This window comes from Mirounga leonina, unplaced genomic scaffold, assembly GCF_011800145.1.
Source record: "Mirounga leonina isolate KUSES-001 unplaced genomic scaffold, KU_Mleo_1.0 Mir_199, whole genome shotgun sequence".
NCBI classification, from domain to species: Eukaryota; Metazoa; Chordata; class Mammalia; order Carnivora; family Phocidae; genus Mirounga; species Mirounga leonina.
Window position 1 is genome coordinate 13,614,817 of NW_023270498.1, and position 25,749 is coordinate 13,640,565.

Below are 25,749 nucleotides of genomic sequence, written 5' to 3' on the forward strand. Positions count from 1 at the left end.
AAACTGAAGAAAGTTAAGTAAACGGATAATGCCATTTTCATCAGGTACAGTAATGCTCGATGCTTAAAAGCATTTCCCCGTAAAACCTCAATATATTTAACAGACTCTACTTTAGATCAGCCACCCTAAGTGGATTAAAATATATGCAGGTGAGGAGCTCGAGATATTCAAGGAAAGGCTGTCGTATGGCAGGCTGCGTATTAGGCACTCATTCCCGAGGCACTGAAAGCAGTTTCACTCAGAGGAAAGCTGAGCTTCAAAGAAAACAGATCTGCCCTCAAATCCAGACTCTTTCCCTTACTAGCTGTGTGGCCCTGGGAAGCTGGTTCACTTTTCTGAACCCATGTGTGCTTAGCTGTAAATTAGAGATATTAGGGCAAGAGCAATGTAAGAATGAAATGAAATGATGAATTTATGTAAAATGCTTATCAAATAGCAGATTAGCTTATATGAATGCTCTATTTATTCACTCCACAGATTTTATTACTGTGTTTATGCTTCCTGTGGGCCAGATGTCATTCTAGCCTCTTGGGATACATCAGTGAATAAGACAAAAAGTTTTAAATTCTTATCAGAGCACAGCGATTAAGAGCCATCTCTGACAGAGGACAAGACTGAGTTTGGATTCTGCCGTTTCCAGCTGGGTGATCTTGGCAGTTTGTTAATCCGTACAATAGGGATAAGCCATATTCCATGATTGTGATAAAGATGAAATGAAATAATAGAATCTATTGAATGTTAAGCACTCTTTGGTATGTAGAAAGTGCTCAATAGTGGCACCTGGGTGGCTCAGTCGGTTGAGTGTCTGCCTTTGGCTCAGGTCATGATCCCGGGGTCCTGGGATCGAGCCCTGTGTGAGGCTCCCTGCTCGGCGAGGAGCCTGCTTCTCCTTTCCCATCTACTGCCCCGCTGCTTGTGCTCTTTCACTCTCTCTCTCTCAAATAAATAATAAAGTCTTTTTTCTAAAAAAAAAAAGAAAAGAAATTGCTCAATAGATGGCAGGAATTTAGGAATTTTATTACTGTTAGTACTATTCCCTCTAACAACCCAGAGAGGAAGAGACTGTCGTCAGTGCGCAGGAGAGAAGACTGCGGCTGAGTTAGACTAGCTGCCTTGCCTGGGGTCGCAGAGCTGCCTGGGGATGGTGTCTAACTCGGGGGCCTGTGCTCCTGACCGGGGGCGCCTTCCATGGGACCACGTGGACCTTGGTACTGTCTGCCTCTGTAACTCTGAGACACCGTGTTCTCGTGAATATCTATCAATAAGCATCAGAGCTAGGGAGTGTGTAATGTGTTTTCTTCGTGCATCAGGGTGCTGCGTGATTGATGCCAGTCACTTCAAAGTAGAAAGCTGTATCACATCTCCACTTTGCTGTTGCCCTGAACGCCCCCACCTTATGACATCTCAGGATCTACTTTATATTATTACTTTTGCAAGATGGAAAAGGTTAGTTGATGAGATGATTCGCAATTTGGAGCAATGTTCTATGCGAATGCATTAAATTCAATTGGATCGTGCAAAGTAGTTCTTACGTTTGAACTTGAACCTGGCTCCTCCTGCTGTTTTGAGTTGTGACTTTTCCATTCCTACCTATTTCCGATCTAGTTCTCATTTCTCTCTTATTGGCCTGTGAGTTGAGGACATGTTGCCCATGTCTTTAAGAATGCGTCATGTCAACAACTGATGGGCCAACAAAGAAGTTGGGTGCGTCATTGGGCATATGGTGCAGTAAAAGGCCCAGTGAACATTTATTTGGAGTTTGAATGCATCTCATGTGTGAGTTTCATGTTTTCCCCTCTTTAGGAATGTTCTGCTTAACTATAAAAATTGTTCGCTGAAATTGCACTAATGGGTATGTACCCTAAAGACACAGATGTAGTGAAAAGAAGGGCCATATGCACCCCAACGTTCATAGCGGCAATGTCCGCAATAGCCAAACTGTGGAAAGAGCCGAGATACCCTTCAACAGATGAATGGATAAAGAAGATGTGGTCCATATATACAATGCAATATTACTCAGCCATCAGAAAGGATGATTACCCAACTTTTACATCAACATGGATGGAACTGGAGGAGATTATGCTAAGTGAAATAAGTCAAGCAGAGAAAGTCAATTATCATATGGTTTCACTTATTTGTGGAACATAAAGAATAGCATGGAGGACATTAGGAGAAGGAAGGGAAAAATGAAGGGGGGGGGCATTCAGAGGGAGAGACGAACCATAAGAGATGATGGACTCAGAAACAAACTGAGGGTTCTGGGGGGGGGGTGGGAGGATGGGTTAGCCTGGTGATGGGTATTAAAGATGGCACGTACTGCATGGAGCACTGGGTGTTATATGCAAACAATGAATCATGGAACACTACATCAAAAATTAATGATGTACTGTATGGTGACAAACATAACATAATAAAATAAAATTTTAAAAAATTGTTTGCTGAAAAAACTGGTGTTGATCTAGGGATGCTAAGTCAGAATTCAGTACTTCCTCTCTTTCCACGCCTTCAGACCCAAATCAAGTTGGGAAAACTGAGACATAAGTAGCTTCCGCTTCCATCCTTGAGTTTTTACTAAAACCTAATTACTGAAAAGAGAGTCATCATCAACAGCCCAGAGTACGGTCTTTTGGGTACTGGATTTGGTTAAGGCTGTTTATCAAATAAATAACACACTTCCTCAATCATAAGACTCCCACATTTTTTCTATTTTTAATACTTGTGAAATCAGGTTGCCCTAACAGTTGATTTATCTGTTTAATGTGGTAGTATTTTCTTCCATTCTGAAAAAAGCTGTTCTTAAATTGATGGTAAAACTTATTATCAGTGGTTTCTTAGACTCAGAATACAGTATTAGATATTTCTCTTTTTCTTTGGAAGGGCTTACTTCCTTAGAGGGGCAGCTTCCAAAGGGAAGGATATAGAAATGTATAGTACTTTGCCATTCTGGGAGCTTCCTCAATTCCAAAATCATTTTGCTGTGTGATACTACAAAAAGCCCCAACCCAAGATTCACTGAGATGGAGTTTCCTATTAACTCTGAAAGGCTCACTTTGGTGAGCGCTCATATCAAGCACACACCACATACTCTTCCCGCCTGGCTAGGATGCCTGGCTGGAAGGCAGGGGACCCACAGTCCCCCAGACCCTGATGCCCTGAGTCTGATTTTTCCCGGCAAGATAAAGTGGAGACCTGAGGTCATTTTTTTCAAGATTATCTCATTTCTTTAGAGATTTCCCTGAATCTTCTTCTCTGGTTCCTTTGATCAGCAAAAATAAAAATGGTGAGAATATTGATTAAAATAACCATGAGAGACGATGGACTCTGAAAAACAAACTGAGGGTTCTGGGGGGGAGGGGGGGTGGGAGGATGGGTTAGCCTGGTGGTGGGTATTAAAAAAGGCACGTTCTGCATGGAGCACTGGGTGTTATGCACAAACAGTGAATCATGGAACACTTCATCTAAAACTAATGATGTAATGTATGGTGATTAACATAACAATAAAAATGAAAAAAATAACATATTTATTTTGGCAAGGTTTACAGCCTTTTATAGTTTTCAAGTGTGTGCATTTATATATCTTCAAGAGAAGTCTTTGAGGTTGATAGGGCAAGAATTACAGTTCCCATTTGCAGATGGAGTGAGAAAGTTTCCAGAGTCTGTGACCTGTCTAATGGAGCATCCAGAAAATGAACCTAGGTCTTTTAAACCCAAGAAAGTGAAGGTGGTATGGGAGGATGCGTGTGGACTTTGCGCTCAGATCTCAGTTCTGCCAGTCCCTAAAGGTGTCATCCCAAGAGTCTGCTCTTGTGCACAGCTGGGGTAATCAAACTACGGTCAAGTCCTCTGGGAGGATCACAGATGATACCAGCCCCATGGTGAAGGCTCACTGCCTGGGAGGTAGCATTAATTCCATTATTCTTTTGTAGAAATCACTTCGCCTGAACCTAGTGCTTTTCTAAGAACATGGTTCTAGAACTTTGCCACTGAAATGAGCTACACAAACATGGGTTAGTGATACTATTTTGCAGTCAGCGTGCACTAACTGGAATGTGAACTCTGCTAGTCAAACAAAGATGTGAGAAGTCGGATCAGTTCTGAGGGAGCTGTCTGTGAATAGTGCCTTGTAACTTATTTCCTGTTTGGAATTACAGCTGTTAATTAGGTTGCTTCATTAGTTAATTGGCCCCTTTCCTATTTACCCAGAAAGGATGTGCCCAGTCTCCATGCAGGAGCCTACACAAGAACACATTTCCCTATTCCCAGGAAAACGAAATACTCATGGATGAAGAATTAAAAGAAAAAAAATAATTGCAGTGGTCAGAGATTTAAAAAAAAGTGTAACAGCACCGCAATCCAAAGTTCTGCTTTAGATAGGAGAGACCTTGGTTCTCTCTGGCTCGATCTACAGGGTAAATCCCCTAAAACGAGATTTTTTTTTTTTTAATTGTGTATTTCTGGCCACTCCTTTAATCGCGCACGACAGGTTGCACTGAGGGGTGGAGCGTAGGAAGAAAGATTTCAGAGGGTGCTTTATTTCTAGCTCAAGTTGGCCAGCTCTTTGGGCTGTTGGCATTAATGGGATTAACCCTCTCATTTCCGAAATGGTGGAGGTAAGGAGGAGCCACGGGGCGGGGAGGGAGGGGCGACCTCTGGCCGGGCGGCCAAGGTGTGGGCTGAACCGTTGGCTGTCAGGATGAGGGACAGGGCGTGCTTCTGCTGCTGGCGTTGACCGGCTCAGAGACCCCATTACGTCCCGCGTGTCAGCGCTGAGCCTCTGCAGAGGCAAGGCCTCCGATCAAATCCATCTCCCGCGAAATCACTGCGGAGCCCAGGGCCATCAGGGCTCATTAGCGCCGTTTACCATCAAGGGCGCCCCACTCCTCAGAAGGGCGAGGACCCAGGACCCGAGGGCCAGGCCCGGGGTTACTCCACCAGCAGGCTCCCCTCCACTCCGGCCCTGACCAGGGGCTCGGGGCAGCGCGTCCCAGCTGGGCTTGGGGTTGGCCCTGCGCGCTCGAGGTGCAGCCCCGAGCTCGGAGCTGCGCTCCCTGCAAACGTGCTCCCAGATGTGCGCGCCCTCAAAATCACAGTGCGCAAATCCCGGGAGGGGGCTCCTTTGGGACTGAAATCATTATCTCGCAATCGAAAACGTGGATAGGAACGATCGCGAACGACTCCCCGCAGCATTTCCCAAAGCGTGCTCTGCCGAGGTCGATTCTGCGAAATGTGGGGTGGACAGGAAGTTTTGGCGAAAGCGGGGTCAGAAAAGTTAAAGGGGGTCTGTGGCGCGTCAGGGCCCAGCCGCCCCGCTCCGGTCGGAGCTCATCTGCCGCGAAGCCAGCGCCTCCCCGCCTCCCGCCCGGGAACCCTCGTTTGCGCACCGCCCCGAGGGGCTCGTTCATTTCCAAGGCGCACTCGTAGGGAAACGGGGCTTTAATGCAATGGCCTCTCCTGAAATGAGGAAATAAAGCTCTCAATCGGGCTCAAAGGGGAAATTTGATATGTTAGTAGAAAGATTGAGGTTGTTTATTGTTGTTATTGTCTCATCTTTATTACTCAGATGAAGCCAGGGTAAAATTCTTATAATATTACTAACCCCATGAACATTTATTTCCCAGTCTCTGGAAAGAGCTGATTTTAAGTGTTAAAAAATGCGATTAAGGGGCGCCTGCTGGCTCAGTCTGTTGAGCCTCCGACTCTTGGTTTAGGCTCGGGTCAGGATCTCAGGGTCCTGAGCTAGAGCCCCCTGACCGGCTTGCCCTGGGTGTGGAGCCTGCTTGGGATTCTCCCTCTCCCTCCGCCCCTGACCTCACTCGTGCGTGCTCTCTCACCCTCTCAAAAAAAAAAAAAAAAAAAAAAAAGATGCGATTAACAAAATGCATATTTGATATGTATTCTACTGCATGTGATTGAATTTTTACACCTTTTTAAGACTTCATATAATATTTGCAAATGAGAAAAGAAAATCTTTTGTCAGACTGCTTTGAGTTTTGGTTTAGAAAACGTGGCCAAAACCATTATCTAAATAGATTGTTCTGTTCATATTTAGGGAAAAATATACAGACACCAACTCTGAATTTTTAGATATCTACTCTGAATTTTCAACAAAACATGTTTGATTCTTAGTTATGCAACATGTCTAAGCAAATATGCTCTATTTTTGTATTAAAAATGGTATTCTGTACATATGATTTTGTAGCTTTTTAAAAAGATACCATTTTTTAGTAAAGATGCAAAATTTGCATGAAAGGAATTACCAGTGTTACATAGTATCTATCACCTTGGGGGTGAGGGGGCTAAGGGGAGAAGGTGTCAAGGCCTCAGATGTATCAGTAATGTTTTATTTCTTTTAAAAATGAGCAAGAGAACCGAAGCTTATATTATTATTTTATTTAAGTAGGCTCCATGCCCAACACACAGCTCAACTTGGGGCTTGAACTCAAGACCTTGAGATCAAGACCTGAGCCAAAATTAAGAGTCAGATGCTTAATTGACTGAGCCACCCAGGCACCCCTGTAAAAAATTATATTTACTTTTTTATACATTTAATGTGTTTCCTTATAAAAAGTAAAATAAGAGGGGCTTGGGTGCTTCGGTCGCTTAAGCGTCTGCCTCCAGCTCAGGTCATGATCTTGGGGTCCTAGGATTGAGCCCCGCCTCGGGCTCCCTGCTCAGCGGAGAGTCTGCCTCTCCTCTTCCTCTGCCCCTACCTCCCCTACCCCGGTGCTTGCTCACTCTCTCACAAATAAATAAATAAATAAATAATTTTAAAAAATAAAATAGTATTGTGAACCTGCCTAAATTCCTGATCCACTGATTTAGCTGGGTGTGTCTAATGCACCTCATTTGCTCTAGTCACACTGTTGGAGTTACACACTTTACCTCCTTTGCACAGGGTTTGAAATTAGTTTTGCAATGTGGGCAGCTATGGCTTTATTTGTTCTCCTATGCAGATCTAATAAAACCCACAGAGAGGTTCAATGGATACTTACTGAATAAATGTATTATATCTCAATTCTCTGGCTGAGATTTGCATTTATTATAACTTCATCTTCGTTCATCTTGCAGTGATTTTCTCTAAAAGATTCTCATCTTTCTATTTAAATTATGTGTTGAATTACTTTAGCAACCCATAGTTCAGGGTCAATTGCTGGCTTTTCATTTAAAAAAGAATAGCTATAACATGAATTTATTGATAAATTAATATAATTTATTAAATACTTAAGACATGTCGGGCACTGTGCTGAGCACATTGTCTGCTACTCTCATGTTTAACCCCACCACAAAGTATGTGAGATGTCTTACCACTCCCATCTTTACTGATGAGGAAACAGGGGCCCAGAAAAGTTCTGTAACTTCTCCAATGCCACATAGCTAGAAATGTGTGCCAAACAGACCTGTTTCCTTCAAAGCCCATGATCTACGCAGCTCTACTGCTTTCTAGAAATGCTATTTAGCTTTTGATTGTTCTAATTCATAGGAATGCCCCAATGTAAGCATCATGTTTCTTCAATTCTAAGACATGTATTTTTCACATATTCAAAAGTTATGGTATTAGGATGGTCTTCCAGTGGTGTGTACAAACGTGGGGCTGGTGGTGTTCCTGCCTTGGCACCTGCCCTTCTCCAGCCCAGGGTTGCTATGAATAGAGGCGACTCACCGTCCGCGGTTTTGCACAGTCGAGGGTGTCCTTTCTAAGCTACAATGCACAGGCTACTATTAGTATCAGCGGATTGCTTTTCTTTGATCGTGGCCCGTGGTCCTTTTAGAAGGTACCTCCTACCTACTGCAAATCCTTCTGTCTTGCCAAAGCAGCTCTGCTTAGCCACTGTTTATTCATACAGTGCTGTGTGTATTCTTGAGTAATGAGTTGAATGAGTAAGTCTTTTTATTTTTTTCTGCTTTTTATACATTAAAAAACGTAGGGGTGCGTTGGTGGCTCAGTCGGTTAAGCGTCTGCCTTCGGCTCAGGTCATGATCCCAGGGCCCTGGGATGGAGCCCCGCATCGGGCTCCCTGCTGGGCGGGAAGCCCGCTTCTCCTTCTCCGACTCTCCCTGCTTATGTTCTCTCTCTCTCAAATAAATAAATAAAAATCTTTAAAAAAATAAAAAATAAAAAAAGTAATGTTGTTCAGTTGATTTTTTTTTTTTTTTTATTTGACTAGCTCTTTAAGGATGGGAGGGAAGGACTTTGGTTTGACTTGTTGCCACTTAAGAAAATTTCACAGCGGTGGAGAACTAATTTCATCAGGAAACATTGTGAGCTTCAGTTAAAATGTAAAATGCTTTCCTTAGCCCCAGGATAAAATGAAATTTCATTTGCTTTTACTTTTCTGCAATAATGCCAATAAGGAGATATTGCCAGGAGCAATAGGGAATCCAGTTCTATAGCTGAACAAATCGATGGTAAATCTACTTGCCAAACCCTGAGCATACCCACTGAAGGAGTGTTAAGAACACACACACACACACACACACACACACACACACACACCCCTACTGCACTATCCGGGGTAAGGATAGGATTTCCCTAAAATAACTTAGTGTTCTACTGCTAAGATTCTCACATTCTCCAACTCCTCACACACATAGTGGGTTTGTGTGCACAGTGTGAACTGGAAACACATAGCACCTTAATTAGTAATAACAGCATATACGGAATGCTAGCATTATTGAACGATGACTATGTGCCTGACTCCATGCTGAGCTCTTTAATCCTAGAAGTTGGTTCCCTTTTTATCCCTATTTTTCTTTTTTAGGATTCTTCATTTATTTATTTGAGAGACAGAGAGAGAGAGAGAGGGCATGAGTTGGGGCAGGAGCAGAGGGAGAAGCAGACTCCTCGCTGAGCAAGGAGCCTGGCATGGACTCCATCCCAGGACCCTAGGATCATGACCTGAGACGAAGGTAGACATTTAACCGATGTAGCCACGCGGGCCGCCCTTATCCCCATTTTTCAGATGAGGAAATTAAGGCATGCGAGAGGGAAGTCAATTGCCAGAGTTCTCACAGCTGATGAATGGCTGCCTGGTTCCAGAGCCCATTCTTTTTGCCTGTACGCTCTACTGCCTCTTGCTATACATCCAAACCAAAGACGGGTTTCCAGAAATGCCAGACCAAACTCTAAACCACGATGATGACGACGACGATGACGATGATGATGATGATTTTTGCAGCTGCTTATTACTACTGAGTCTCTAACTATACACTCAAGCACGATGGTGGGCTTTTTACACACCTTACCTCACTTAATCTTCATAATCTAGGGACTTAGATTTTATTATCCTTATTTCATAGTGAAACCAAAACTCAGAGAGCTCAAGTCATTTGCTTGAGGTCACAGAGCTAGCTGGGATTCAAACACATGTCTAGCTAGTGCTTATTCCTTTGTCTGGCTTCTGCACTCCTACGATCATGTTCCTGATTTGGTAAGCAAGGGGAATTAGAATGTTTTTCTCAGCACTGTGATAATCATTATAAATTTCATGATCACAAATTACCAAGAGGACACTTGCTACCTTGCCACCTCAGAGTGAAGTTGGGTATGATATCATTTTTAAAAACTTTAACAGTCCCGGGGTAAGATATGTGCTTTGTGACTTTAGAATATAGTATTTCTATGAAAACACATCACTCTTCGGAATAGTGTTTGGCTTTTGAATTAACTACAAATGAATGGCAGATGTAGAAAGGTAAAAGAATGACTGAACTGGTTAGGAAAAAAAAAGAACAGAAAAAAAAGCCTTAAATATATGGAGATTTCCCATCCCTTTAAATTTACTGAAATCCAGCAAATGGAAACAATCAGATTCCAAGACAAGGAAACAAAACTGCAAGTCCCAGATCAGGGGGGACTTTCTTCCTGTTGAGGTTGGGGCATGACTCCCTCCCCATGTGGGGTGGGCATCTGTCTCATTGTGTAGGAAGACCTAGAGCCCCTTGCCTGGAGACCATGAGCCACTGGCCAGGGCCTCCTCACAGAGGTTACCTTAAACTTTCGAGGATGAGGCTCTGGTTTAGGAAGATTAAGTCATTGATTGCCCCAAGGTCTAAAATTAGAGGGGCGCCTGGGTAGCTCAGTCGTTAAGCATCTGCCTTCAGCTCAGGTCATGATCCCGGGGTCCTGGGGTCGAGCCCCGCATTGGGCTCCCTGCTCAGCAGGAAGCCTGCTTCTCCCTCTCCCTGCCCCCCCAACTTGTGCTCTCTCTCTCTCTCTCTCTGTGTCAAATGAATAAATAAACTCTTTAAAAAACAAAAACAAAACAAAATTAGAAATATGTCGAGCTTGAACCCTATCCCAGGCAGGTCTGAATTTAGTCAGAGCTCTTTTCCTGGGTAAACCCATCTTGGTTTCCAAGTAGGCAAGAGAGAGAATCTTAGCAGTGGGGAGCAAGAATCAGGGGACCCCCACCAGTGCCTCCTCTGCAGCCCGACTTCCCCAAAGTATCAGCGGAGTAAAACATGCTTTCCAAACCTAGGTGTAGATTTTAATGTTATGACTTCTGGGCAGACTTTCAAATGTAAAAAAATAGTTGATGTCAAGAACTCAAATGGAAGGATCTATAAATATATTAAGAGTTTTCTCTTTGTACCTTTTCTGGGAAAGCTCTGGAGATTTTTTAAGGAATTGAAAATGGGCTGGATAAAGTAATTTTACACGGGTTTTTGAGCAAGGCTAATTATATTAACCTGATTCCAATGTAGGCTTATTTTTTGTACCACATTAATACAAGCCTAAGGAACACACACACACACACACATACACACACACCCCAAATAATTTTTGCCCTTCTTTTTGGTGTAATCTGGCCACTTCATAACGTTCACACAAGTATCTTTGTGCCAAGAGGTACAAGGCATGCACTTTTTTCTGGGAAGATGATTGTGTTTATGTTACAAAGATTTAAAACATCCCCCCCCCCCCCAACACACAATGCTACAGGAATGTGGCCAGTTCATCGACCTTGGAAACATTAGTACCTCAGTCTTCCCCAGCACTAGGAGGAGTACCTGATGCCATTGGGCATGTTTCTAGAACTCTCAGACAAGACTTCACGAGTGGGCAATATCGATTCCTCTGTGATATAATTTTTTTTTTCACTTTAGGAGGTTTGTGTACCTTATCAAATCAACTATCATAGCACAGTTTCTAAAACAAAAGAATTTTAAAATTAAAATCAACTCTTATTCAATATATGCAGAACGTCAATCAAGCTTTTAATCGGAAGCTCATTTTCCTGTGGGGTACTCATGGGCCGGGAGAGCTATCCCTGGGGGTGGGGCTGGCAAAGGCCAAACAGCATAAAGGCTTAACTCTAGCCCCTGAGAAGGAGATGGATTTGTAACTGGCAAGATGATCTGCCATTAAATCACCGGAAGAATAAACTCCTAATAATTCCTTCTCAGCGATAAAGCATTTTCTCCATCACAAACTCTTAAGTGGTGGGGCAGAGTGGTACATTTTCCTTGGACACTGGAACCAGAAAAATCAGGGGGAAATACACATCAGCGGATATGCTTTCTATCTTGAACTCTTAAAATTTACATCTCAAGGGCCAGCTGCCGGCAGGAATGAATCGGGTTGTTCTATTTTGGGCAGAACTCTGGGAGGGAGCTTCTAGGACCGACTCGATCTGAGTATGAGTTATAGATATTATAACCAACTTTTCCTCCATGCCAAAACCCCGTCGCTCCAGAAATCTTAATAGGCTTTTGAGAGCCTCCATTTAGAGCTGGCTGCATAAAATGATCCTTTGATGAAAAGGGATTGGAACAAGGGTTAAAGCCGACATTGAGAGGTGACTGTGGAGGGCACAGTGTTCATACAACCCTCCTTTAATATGTGTAGTGTGCACCTGTGATAAGATGATTCATTACCTGGGGCTGCTCTTTGACAAGCTCCATCGTTCAGCCCTCGGGGTTCTGATGGGACAATCCTGCACCCGCCCAGGAAATATAACAAGGTCAGCTTTTTTTCCCTGGGACGTAGATTGAGACGGTTTAGCTTATAATGCATCTCTGTTTACTCTTTATGTAAAATAAAAACAGGGTTCAAGACGTCGCAATTCCTGTTCTCCACAGAGCAGGCCAAGCAGGGATCCGTAAACTCACTGCTGAGTAAGTAAGCCTGGGAGGGAAAATCCTGGAGAGGGTGCAAGCTCCTTCTGCCTTGTGCTTCATCCTCAGAAATGGCCATACTTGAGGTCGAGGTGCCCTAGCCACTGAGGAACAGTGTCAAGCCTTTGAATGGAGGGCACTTCTGATACCCTCAGCTTTAACTCTGGTTTGCTTTTCATGCAGCTTTTAGGTTTACTAGGGTCTTAAAGGGGGAGCCCCCCTCATCTGAGGCTCTGTCAGTGTCCTGGGGGCCGTGACGCGGGCACCTGAGGGGTGTAAGGGAACAGGCACGCTGCCCATGACATGAGGAAGGTTTGCTGGCCCCGGCTGACTGAAGTAAACCTGCAGACATACCAGAACCAGCCGAGCTTCCAGGAGAATCAGCAAGAGGCCCTCACCCCTCCCTTTTCTGCTCTCTCAAGACTGCCCTGGTCTCTCCCATCAAGTCCCCACACATTAAGAAATTGGCTTGCTTAGGGCTACTGTAGAAATCTTAGAGCAACTAGGGAAGGAAACTTCCCAGTTTCCCCCATTGTCCAAGTTTATAAAGAATGAATAAATCAAAGAGCAGAACTGAAATCTTACTTTTAAAATTAACCTTTTTTTTAAAAAAAAAGAAAAAAGAAAAAGAATGCCCGTTGTGAAAAGTATTTCCTTCAGTTAAGGTCAGAACATGAGCCATTGTACAGAAATAAAAACAAAATAAAACTTAGCCATTCCAGGGGAAGGAAAAAAAATCTTGCTTCTAAAAGAGAGAAACACCTCCCAACCCTTCTCCTATTCTTGACATTTCTAGTAAACATTATTTATTTGCCTCGAATGGATGCGGTTACATATCACTGTCATGCAAAAGAAATTCATTTCCTTTCCGAGTTCAATCTGCCATAAAAATTCACTCTTGTTCCCGTCTCCCACTCACCTGTCCTTGTGCATTAGTAACTAGTTGACCCGTGACCCCCTGAAGACTGGAGAGAGCATTGCCAAAGGCCTGTGAGCTTGCTACGGAGCCCATGACTCCTGTTGCGGCAGCCTGACTTGCTAGTGGATTATTAACCAGCTGCAAAGAGAGAAAAGATCAGGGTGAAACCACCAAGAGAGGCACAGGCAGACCACACCGATACAACATTCACGTGAGGGAAGGACGTGCTCCCTCCAACTGGCTCATGCAAAGGGCCCCGAACCCACTGGAGGGAGCCTGCTGAGCAAGCCGTGGGCTCTCGGGGAGGCTGGACATGAGGCTGGGAAGAAAATAGGCTCCACTAACCCTGGGCTGCTTGGTGGAGCCCCAGGAGAGAGTGAGGTGGGCCCCCGGTTGCGTGGGGCCGTTAGGGTCTTACCAGGTGGATGAACGATTTTGGATAATCCCTGATTCTGTCCTCTAGCCTAAATAAAACTCTGGGGAAATGTCTCCTTTCCCTGAGGTGAGCAGACCGAATGTGGATGCAAATAGGTTGGGAGTAGGAGTGGAGGGGGGCAGAAAATGTTAAGGATTTCTGCGAATGAATTGATCAGTTTCATTTGTGAATTGCGTCATGGCGTAAGGCAAGGTCATGGCATAAGGCAGGTGCCTCACCCCACTTTCTTCTCCAAGGAAGAAGGAAACCAAAGTCAGTAGAAATGGAAACCTCCAGCCTCTGTGATCTCAGAGGGGGAGTCTAGGTTTGGGACTTGGGGGGAGGGGCGGCTCACGCCAACCATGGGATTCAAGGCCAATGAGGAAGGTCCTCTGGTGATTGGCCAAGTTGACACCTATCTGCTTGCTGCTAAACTAATATGTGGTCTTCCCTTGGTCTCTTTCCTGGGACCAGAGTGAAATAGGGAGGAGAATTTGACTTGGGTGGGGGGACCCATTCAAGGAGGAGGTTATAGCTGCCAAAACCTGTTTTTCCATGGAGACCAATTCAATATTCTTTATCCTGCCAATTTTCCACGCCACGGGTTTTCAGGCCTTCTGACCATGAGGCAGAAGTGTAGCTCGAACTAAAATCTGCATTTAGGTTAATGACTAGATATAAATTCAAGAAACATTTAAACTATTTTCACAGTATTGGTTTTGATACATGAATTTCATTTGTATTTATTCTAGGGTGTTATTTTTTCCCATATAGTTCCTCTCAAGTACAACGATTGTTGTGTATAATAATGCATTTTCCATCACCAGTTCCCACATCCATGAAATTCCTGCATTTTAGCAGAAGCCTGCCAAGACTAAGACTTGGTGGGAAAAAAATTAATGCCATACTTATTTCAGGTCCCAGAAGCTCTTCTTCTACTTTCTTCTTTACTTTCTCAATTCCCGTAGTCTCTCTTCTTTTTTTTCCTCCTTCACTCTTTCTTTCCCTCAAAACATATCTTATTGCTTACTTCCTTTGGAAATTTGCCTAGAGTTTTTTATCATCTGGTGAGGACGGGAATACTAATTGTCAAGGGAAACATCAAAAGGGGCAGGAATTTAAGAATTCTTTTTTCATTAATGTGACATCCTTATCTCTCTGGTTTCTTTATTCACCTATAACCGAATTTCACGTAACTAGTTCTACAGAAAAAACCCATTGACCTAGCGCATTTTTTTTTAAGAAGTGACAATCCATTTTAAGCTCATTACTTTATGTGTCTTTTGCCTTTATCTCTCTCCTAAAAGACAGGAATGATTTTCTTTTTTAAGGAGAAAAAACAATTCTCATTCATCAGCCTCAAAGAAACCTTGTCTTATCCCAGATTACCACCATGGGATTTAAAATTCAGGTTGGCCATGTTCTTGGTTTTCTATTTTTTTTTTTAGTGTAGATGAGGCAAATAGTGGTGGATGGTAAGTGAAAACTCTCCCTGTTTGGGGGTTGACTACCTTAGGTGAAAGAGTTTGTACTGTGTACCTTCCCCCCCCCCCCCCCACTCCTGAAGTGAGAAGATCTTTGGGAATACCTTCCCCAAACTGCCCGGACAGACCCTGCCTACTGGCACACCATCTCAGCTCATGTACCAGCTGCTATGTTTACCCTTCTTTTATGCCATACAAGTTAAAATCACAATGAAATGCCCCAGGTTCAGAGAGATCTCAAAATAAGCTTCTCAATCTCAAAGAAAAATGAAATCATGTGCCGTTTGGTGTTCGTGTTGAATATGCCATTTTGGCCCATGAGTTTTGGGTGCAAGATTTAAATCGGTATGTGCAGAATGTTTTCTGAAGAAGAGAGACAGTGATTCCTCTTTAATGGAGAGAAAATATTTTCAGAAGTTGTAAGACATTTCCCTAGCATCTAGGTCAATCAAAAATTCAAATAGGAAATTATGGAATTACTCTCTGGAGACAGTGGTGTATTGGAGAATTCCGTACACTTAGGACATGAGCGTATTGTTCAGCTATAGTCCCATGTATTTGCTGTAAATTCAGGCATATATGAAGGATAAACTATGGTTCTGAATATGAAACAAAGTAGCTACTTTAGCCTTCGTGTTATGGGGCCAGGAACGGGTATCCTTGCACTGTTCTGGAAGGTTGCCGAAGCAACCACAAATGTACAGATTTTGTTGATTTTTAATGTTTTCTTCCTCTCTGTCCTGGTCCTAGATTCCTCCCTTGCTGCCTTTCCCTCTTAATGGGACAAATGTGAACTCGATGACTCTCTTCTTTCCAGCCCCACATCCCTAGGTCTTTGGGAAAGGCGTGGTGGCTCTGGGGCCATGCCCCACTGGCCCCGCGAAGCACAGCTAGAACCGAAGGCAAGGGGACGTAGTACATATGGACAGCAGGGATGAGTCAGTCTGCATGCTGACAGCATTTCGGGTGGACCATTGGTGTTGTTGACGGATGCAGCTTCGTAAATATCTTTGGGCTTTTCTGTCTGTGACTGCCAAGGCAAGGATGTGATATGCATCGGGATGTGTGGCAGGGATGGGGAGGGGATGGTCGGGGAACCATACATAAGTGTTCCCTTCATCACCTCGGGTCATGTCACTCTGTATTGTCCCCAGTCACGTCATATTAGCAGTGTACCTATCAGTCCTTCTTCTTGATTGGAGACTCAGGGTAGATTTGGACAGTGAGGAGCAATAAATGTACATAAATGAGCATGTTGACATTCCAGGACCAACTGGATATTTTGAAGTCGCTGCCAAGTTTATGGCTTCAGCTCTTTCATTGCCAGTGTACCTAAGCAGCTAAAGGATGGCCCAAATGAAGTCTGATTGTATTACATACTTGCATTTTCCATGGACCAACTCAAAAGTCAGGCTGAATTCCAGTGCGGGCTTGTTTATAAACGTGGACGCTCCCAAAGCAAGCGTGTGCAGAGCGCTCGAGTTACCTCCAAATGGAATCGAGCTATAGTTCTAGAATTCACAGATAATCTAAAACCCTTCTCATGGAAAAACGAATTTCTCAAGATAGTCCCCTGCCTTCCCACAGTGTTAAGAATAGCATAACAGAATAATTTTTTTAAAACAGTTTTTTACCGGGGGAGGGCATCAGCTCTCAAACCAGACTGTCTTGACTTGAGACTTTAAGTAAATCAGGTCGCATTGTTTCATAGGTAAAAAGGGTGTAAAGATGGTACCATCCACAGAGTTATGATGAGGATGAAATGAGCTAATACGTACAAGAGTTTTAGAACAATACTTGGCATATATCATGTTCTTAATACATGCTAGCTATCATTCTCACAGTTCATATTGTGCATGAGGATTTTGAACTCATCAGTATATCAGAATTAGGACTCACCTTTACAAATATCTTCTCCCTTTGGAAATAAGTGTGGATGCAGGCAACTGTCTTCTCTATTTTGATATTTTAACCGTATTCTCTGATTTTATTTGACTTATTTTTTTAAGATTTTATTTATTTGAAGAGAGATAGAGAGAGAGCACAAGTAGGCAGAACGGCAGGCAGAGGGAAAGGGAGAAGCAGGTTCTCTGCTGAGCAGGGAGCCTGATGTGGGGCTCGATCTCAGGAACCTGGAATCATGACCTGAGCCGAAGGCAGCCGCTTGACGGACTGAGCCACCCAGTCGCCCTTATTTGATTTATTTTTAAAGAGTAGCTTGAAGGAAGCTATGATTATTAGGTGAGGCGAGTTTCATGACTTAAAAGACAAATATGTCACTTGAAAATATTTCAGACTGGAAGACCTCAAAAAGAAGTACTGAAAACCTGACTTTACCTGTTTGTCTTGGGCTTCTCATAGTTGGTTATTTAGAGAAAAATTTAAGGGGAAGGCAGTGTTTTGACTCGGAGCCCAGAGTTGGTCATGACAGACCAGCGGAAGGAGACCTTTCTAGCATGTTATCCTCATACTTTGTTAACAGCATTTGTTGGGTTTCCATAAGGACACCATTTTGGAGTTTAATTCCTGCCTCGTGTCAAAATATTGTGAATGAATCTATCCCATGCTTGCTGATTTGAGAGTGAAGGCATGCAGGAAGATTTGTAAAAACTTTTCCTTAGGATTTGCAATGGTTTCTTTCTACATGAGCATATCAACATGGATATTGGGTGTTCATCTCATAATGAGAAAAGATTCATATTCCCAGCTCTACAGAGCTTTGTGTGCATCTTTCTTATCTGAGAACACTAAAGGGTGATGAGAAGAAAAACTCTGATAGAGTCTCTTCCAGGAGCACTAGATGACATCATATGTATGCCACCATATAAATGTCACCATAAATTATATCACGTCATGATGGAGGGCTATCTTTCTCCAAGTCTTGCCCCATCTTCTCTTTCTCTGAAACACTCACAGCCTATAGCCTGGTAAAGAATTCGGGTTTCTTGAATCTAAGCATTAGCAGTCATAACACTTTTCATGAGACATTGCGGATTACAGCATTCTGTTTTTATGAGTCTTATTTATGAAAATACGGCAGCATGATTAAGCAACTGACCTGTGGTGTTCTAGTCTGCTTATGCCTTTATCCCAAGAGGGACTTGAGGATGCAGCAGGCTCAAAACCTTTCTTTGGAGCGCAATTGCCCCTGGTCTATAGTTTGATCGTTCTCCTCATGAGCTATGTGGATTTCGTAGAGTATGGACTTCGGAGCAGCTCTTTTTGCTACTAACTTCTCAGTTTAGAACCCCGAAACTGTGGTGCCATTTGTTTTTAAATGAGGACGTTGATAAATGCATGCGTCACAGTTCACTCCCATGGAAGGTCCGAGTGACTGTCTGGACACACGATGGCAAATAAGGCTGTCCGAGTTCATTTACATGCATTAGGTCCTTGCTTTTCTTATACTGTAGATGTGACACATGTGTCTCTTGGTCCCTTTGGATTCTTTTAACCAAATCAGTGCTTGCATCTATTACCCTCAAGTCTTCTCTTAAAAGGTCAAGAAAATACCCTAGACACGTGTTGGAAGGTTGGCCATGTTTATCTCAGCAGCCTATCTGATGTGGGTTTTGTTCTACTAGGCATTCCCCCTAGGTCTCATGATTGTTCTGTGATACAAACGTAACAGTTAGAAATCAGTTTTGTGAGTTTCAATATCAAGCCCAGCTCTGTCGCTCACTGTCTGCCCACTTCCCTGCAGAGATGGTGAAGTGTTAGATGCTGACCATCCAACGCTCTGCCCATCAGAAGTTTCCGGTTGGAGTGCCTGAGGTTTCTGGGGTGACACAGGCACTACCACATCCTAAAATATCTTTGGTTCATCAATGTCAAATCACATCGATTCCCTATAGCTTTAGAATAAACTTGATTTTATTTTTTGACAGAACTGTAAGTATAGTAACTTCCTAATAATGCTCTACTATCCAACCATATTCACTAACAGAGAAATTTTTATTTTATTTTATTTTATTTTTTTAAGATTTTATTTATTTATATGAGAGAGAGCACAAGCAGGAAGAGCAGCAGAGGGAGCGGGAGAAGCAGGCTCCCCACTGAACAGTGAGCCCGATGCGGAACCTGGGAACCTGGGATCACCCTGGGATCATGACCTGAGCTGAAGGCAGCCACTTCACTGACTGAGCCACCCAGGTGCCCCTAACAGAGAAATTTTTTAAATGATCTAATGTCGGAGGTTTGGTTCCCCAGAACCAGGGTGGGGAGGGGAAGGATTCTGATCTTGTAAGGGCTGTGGAGTGTGACTGAGCCTTCAGAGCTGTCCCACCCCAAGGCAAGGAAGTTGAATGCTCTCCCTTGGCACTTGATGCTCCCGGTTGACAGACAGCTCCTAGGGTCAAGGAAGGGTTGGAAATCAAATCCTGGCACTGTTGGCTCTTTGCTCTTGGGGTAAAGTGTATACTGGGGGCCTGAAGGATGGAAGAAGAACTGCAGGTGCTGGTTGTTGAAAGCCCCCCAAAGGGGTAAAGGCAACTCACAGAAAAGAGCAATTCCAGGGGACTTAGGTGGGACATTATCATTACCTGCTACAGTGCAAACATCACTTCCTTCCACTCATTAATGTCTTCAGCCCACAAACATTGATTCAGTACCCACTGTGTTGTGGGCACAGTATGAGGGGAAACAGTGTGATGATTGACTGACCTGCTCCCTACCCTCATGGGGCTTAAACAGGGAAGAGACTTCGGTGGAGAGGGAAGGGAAGCAGGAAAGATGAGCTCACTAAGGAGCAGTATCCAGACCTGGAGAGGGCGGTGGTCTGGGGTGGGGGGCCCTGAGAGGGGTGGTGGGTCCAAAGAGACCTGGAAGGGGCAGCTCTGAGTCTTTGCACCTTTACTTCCACCGAGTTGCACAGAAATGTGCCTGACAAGAGATGAGCCGTTCTACCTGAAAGGATTAAGAGGTGGAATTCTGGACCCAGATTGCTTAGGTTCTAATTCTGAGGCTGCTAGTAACTACTGGTGACTAGCAGCACCTCTCTGCTACAGTCCAGATGTTCGTGCCCCTCTCCTCCTGCTTCATATATTGACATCTTAACCCCCAAAGAAGATGGAATTAGGGGGCCGGGTTTTGGGGAGGCGCTTAAATCACGAGGGTGGAGCCCTCATGAACAGGATTAGTGCCTCAAAATGGATGCCCTGTAGACATCCTCAGCCCCTTCCACCATGTGAGGGCACGGTGAGAAGGTGCTGTGAACCAGGAAGAGGGCTCTCACCAGAGCCTGGCCATGCTGGTCCCTTGCTCATGGACTTCCTAGCCGCCAGAGCTGTGAGAAAGAAATTTCCGTTGTTTATAAGCCACCCAAACGGACTGACATGCTTTCGGCACCCAGGCTTCTTCAGTTTTAGTAAAAGGGGGATGTTAATTGTGGTCATGACTTAACGGGGTTAGTGGGAAAAATAACACGAGTTAGCATAGGAATTTCTGGCACGTGGTAAGCATGATATATGTTTTGTTGTAAGAATTTTCCCTCTTTCTAGGAACTTCAGGCTATTGTAGGATTGGGTCTCCTCTGGCCCTCACTCCCTCCATTTTTTAAATACGGCACCCTATTTTACAGTCTCTCACACCCTGCTGGCTGGACTGGCCAGAGCCTCGAACATGGTGATGCAATCCTGAGGTTCTTGAATCATCCCTGATGTGTCTCTCTCTCTCCTGTGATTCAGCACTTACAAGCCTCCTCTCAGTGGCTCAGGCAGATTCCTGCCAGGAATCCCAGGATCCTCCAGGATATAAAACTCAATAATGGCAGCCTCTAAAGATGAAGACCTAGGGATTCCCTGGACACCTTGGACTCAAAGCCCCAGACATCCTTAGAAATTGCATGTCTGGAATTGGGTGTGGGTAGGGCTGGGTAGAAGGCCTCATCTTTAGGTTTGATGTTATCTGGGAGCTGCAGGATAAGGAGGCAGGGAAGGAAGCTTTTATATTTTTATCCTTGGGCTGTGGTGGTGGAAATGGAGCCGGGTGTTGGGAGTCTCCCTCCCCGGCCCAGTCTCCCTCCTGGGCTAGATAGAGCAAAGCCCATGTAGATAGCAGCATGGGTGGGAACTGAAGGGGCTGCTTCCCCAGATAAGGATGGACCTATCTGTCACTGGGCATGAGCCATGCTGCTTTGAGGACAGGTGATAGGGTGTAGATCCGTTAAGGAGAGATAAGTTCTCCCTTCATGGGGCCCCTCTGGGGTAGGACCTATGAGGTGTTGGGTCACTTGGGCATTTAGATGGTTTGTGGCTCCTGGGGATCCTGGACGCAGAGGCAGAAGTGAGACTTTACTCAGATGGCTTCACAAATTTTGGACATCATTGTGGGTGGACAGAGGGGACTCTATAAGCACACGTGGACGCCCTAGAGAGTATTCTAGAAGTACCCTCGAGAGAGGTGGATCCTGCAGGGGGCCTGGGTCCAGGTAATGCAGGATGATCAACAGATCTGTAAGGAGGGAGTGAGGACACTTGAGGAAGGGAAGGAAATAAACAAGTGTGGCCAGTACACTGTGGTTTAGGGACAAACTACTGCAAAGCTCTTCGAAAGGATGCATTTCTTTTTTATTATTTTTCTTTTTTTTCTTTTTTTCTTTTTTTAAAGATTTTATTTATTTATTTGACAGAGAGAGACACAGCAAGAAAGGGAACACAAGCAGGGGGAGTGGGAGAGGGAGAAGCAGGCCTCCCGTGGAGCAGGGAGCCCGATGCGGGGCTCGATCCCAGGACTCTGGGACCATGACCTGAGCTGAGGCAGACGCTTAACGACTGAGCCACCCAGGCGCCCCATTTCTTTTTTATTTTTAAATTTACTGATAAAACAGTCAAGCTCAGAGTTGAGGGGGAAACAACAAAACAAAACAAAACACTAGCTTTTAACTCAACCCACTACATCTGATTTTGAAGCAGAGAGGTCAGCATTATGGAAGCATACCAACTCTAAATCAGATCTTATCCAAGTTATATGGAGCCCAATACTGTGTTACCACAAGCTTACACATCTCATTTCCTTTTCTGTCCAGTCCTCCATTTAATAACCTGAAAATCTATCTTTTTATTGAGTTTCATGCAATTTTCTTACATACAATAGCGATACTCTTACCAATTGCCTATTGTCATGGCACATTAGTTAGATGAATTTGTTGATATTTCAAAATTACTCTTTCTGTATTTTTTATTCTATCACCCAGTTTAAACAAGTGATCAGGAGCACTCCTGGGATGAAAGAAAAAGGCTATACTTTTTTAAGAATAAATAGCTGACACAGTAAAGTAGTTGGCATTATTCTGGCTTCTAGCTATGGGAATGTACAGTTCACTCCATCCCTGCCCGTGCCTAATTTACTTACGGTACTTCCCAAGTCAAAGAAGGACAAGGCATAGTCTGCCCTGTGGAGCCTCCGGACAATTTTGCTCATGAGATATTTCCCAATGACATGGTATGGGCTCTAAGCCGGACCCCAGGGGTACAGACACAAGGCAAGAGCCTCTGGCCCTAGGTGTTTCCAGTCTAATCCAGAACTGTGGCTTTCCACCCTATGTTGCTGTGGTCCTGTAAGAAAGGGGTACCCTGAGCCCAGGTGAGGAGCCCTCAAGAGGCCTTAGGCAACCAGACCACTTGGAAACTGAATTTTAAAGGACGATGAGGAGTTGTCTGCAAAAAAGGTGGGAAGGGGCGAGAAAACTCTTTTCGATCACCGGCAATAGTGGGATTGCAGCATGGAGGCAGGGGGTGGTGTTTTGGTGGATGTGAAGCCACTAAATTGGCACTTGGATCTTTTGGGAAGACGAAGTGGAGAAAGGGAAGTGGCAGAGACGAGGTAAAGCATGGGATTATGGAGGAATGACTTTGCCACTTTAAAGGGCTGGTCCTTTATTCTATAGGCAAGGATGGAGAGGTGTGTTCCGATCTGAAGTTTAGAATGGTTACTACTTTGGAGACTGAGTTGAACTGGGTAGGAGTGGGTCACATTGAAGGCAGAGGAGAACAGGAGTCTGCTGGGGCCAGGACAGGGGCAGAGGGCTGCCCTGCACTGGGGAAGGCGGGTATCTGCACATGGAATGAAGTCTGGTTCACGGTTCACCGATTCAGCAAACACTGAGCGCCAACTATAAGTCAGGTACCGTGATATGGTCTTTCCCCCCTAAAGAGCTTTCAAGGTATGGGGGAGGCGGATACATAGACAGATAAATCAAGTGGCAGTGTTGCAAATCAAAACCACAGTGAGCTATCACCTCACACCTGTTAGAATGGCTGTCATCCAGAAGACAAGTGATAACAGGTGTTGGAGAGGATAAGGAGAAAAGGGACCCCTCGTGCCCTCCTGGTGGGAATGCAAGCTGGTGCAGCCACTGTGGAAAACAGTATGGAGGTTCTTTAAAAAGTTAAAAATAGGATTACTATGTGATCCAGCAATTCCATTTCTGGATATCTATCCAAAGAATACAAAAGCACTCACTAACTCAAAAAGATACATACAATAGCCAAGATATGGAAACAACCTAAGTGTCCATGGTGATTCTGTGTGTATGTATATATACACACACACACACACACACACACACATATGTGTATATATATAATGGAATATTATTTAGCCATAAAAAATAATGAAATCTTGCCATGTGCAACAACATGCATGGACCTCAAGTTGTATCATGCAAAGTAAAATAAGTCAGACAAAGACTAATACTGTATGATCTCACTTCTATGTGGAACGACAAAACCAGCAACAAAAAAACCAGCTCACAGGTACACAGAACAGATCAATGGTTGCCAGAGGTCGGGATGGGTGGGGCGAAATGGGTAAAGGGGGCCAAAAGGTACAAACTTCCAGTTACAAAATAAAGAAGTCAAGTGATATAATGGCATGGCGACTCTAGTTAATAATACTGTGCTGCATAGTTGAAAATCGTTAAGCGAGTAAATCTTCAAGTTCTCATCACAGGAAAAAAAGAATTTTGTGACTATGTGTGGTGATGGATGTTAACTAGACTGATGATAGTGATCATTTTGTAATACATGCAAATATCAAATCATTATGTTATACACCTGAAACAATATGATGTTAGATGTCAATTATACATCAATTTTAAAAAAGAACCAATGGGTAGGAGCCAGGCTAGGGGTGTGCTCAGTTAGCTGTGGGAACGTTGGGGAACTGGCTAGTTCAGTGGGGGAAGAAGGGCGTTGGGGAAGCTTCCCGAAATAATTGATAGGAGCTCAGCCCTGACTAAATGGCAGATCAACTGAGCGGACAGAAGAAGAAGGGCAGGTAGAATAGAAGAGTAAGTACAAAGTTATGGAAACATCAGAATGCCTGGTGTGTTCTGAATGGCCAGAGCACAGTTAGGGCAGGAAATGGGGTTAGGAAAATTCTGGGTGGGGTTCTGAAGGCAGAGAAGGAAGGTGGGAAGATATAAATTAGGAAGCACTTGTATGAATGGCATGCCTGTGTTTCTACAGTACAGAACATTTCCCGAGTGATTTCCCTGCAAGCTGTTGCTACGAAAGTATCTAAATATTCACATCCATATGATGGAGGTAGTTTTAACAGCCTTGCAGCACAGGAAACAACACTACTTGATAGTCATTGAGCCATAAAATCCTTTCATGTATTTTATACAAAGGGAAACCTAAACTGCTGACTGGCCAAAAATTAACCATTGAATTTTTTTTAAAGATTTTATTTATTTATTTGACAGAGAGAGACACAGCGAGAAAGGGAACAAAAGCAGGAGGAGTGGGAGAGGGAGAAGCAGGCTTCCCACAGAGCAGGGAGCCCAAAGCGGGGCTCCATCCCAGGACCCCGGAATCATGACCTGAGCCGAAGGCAGACGCTTAACTGACTGAGCCACCCAGGCACCCCTGAATTTTGATTAATAACAAAGTCATCATCTTTTAAAACACAGAGTTTCTCTATTATGAAAAATTACAAAGATGGATGGTAAGTGATACATTGTGTATCTACCTTGGTATCCACGACTGGGTCCCTGTGTGAAGATTGAACTGTGATTTTAGAAATTATCATTTTTAAATTAATTATACGGGTTGCATTAGTTTATAAGATTTCAGGTCTCTGACATTCTGCCCAGAGAAGACGCAAGTCTTTATTTACTTTGGAGCTATTTTATTCCTGCAGAAGTATATTTTGTATGGATAGATAGTAATTTTACTACTGAAACTCAAGAAACTTTTTATTAAGTCCAAACCAGTGAAACTTATCACTTATGAGGGACAAAACATATGCTTCTTCTTCCTCTCATCCTCATAACCACACTGGGTATGAAAATGTGCTTGTAACAAATGTTACACATTATATCTTGGTTTGATCCACCCACTGGCAAGTGGAGAGCCTGTTTAAACTGTTCCGGAATTTTATTATTATGCATAATGTCTTGCTTGCCTCATAAAATATATTCACTGAACAGCTGTTGTATGCGAAAGCTAGGCAGAAGAAACGCTATTCTTCCCACAAAACAATACTACGGTTGGGTCATGCATGCATTTACTTTTCCCCAAGGACAGAAAATCAGCAGAAATCAACCCATTTACTGTTGGTCTGCAGTTGACCCTTTAGAACATCTACTTGCTTGAATTCACAATAAGGGTCAGATGGACCATTTAAACTATAAGATGAAGAAAATGCCGTTTTTGGTCAGGTCGCCCCCGTCTTTAAGTGGGTGTCCTTCTGCAGAGGGGGGCTAACACCTCTGAGAGTTCCTGCCTTCATCGTAAAGAGTAGAGAGAGATGTTTGGCAGATGGCACATCTGCCCATCCTAAGAGCCGCCATGTCAGACCCGCGCCCACAA

The 25,749-nt window shown here is 43.9% G+C and overlaps 1 protein-coding gene across 1 annotated transcript in view; it reads right to left on the reverse strand.

The window, feature by feature from the left end:
• Nucleotides 1–25,749, reverse strand: part of POU6F2 (POU class 6 homeobox 2) — a 478,714-nt gene that overhangs the window by 39,728 nt on the left and 413,237 nt on the right. Inside the window, exon 6 of the mRNA XM_035026528.1 lies at nt 13,037–13,174. Coding sequence (XP_034882419.1) covers nt 13,037–13,174 — 138 coding nt within the window. The remainder of the gene's footprint in view (nt 1–13,036; nt 13,175–25,749) is intronic.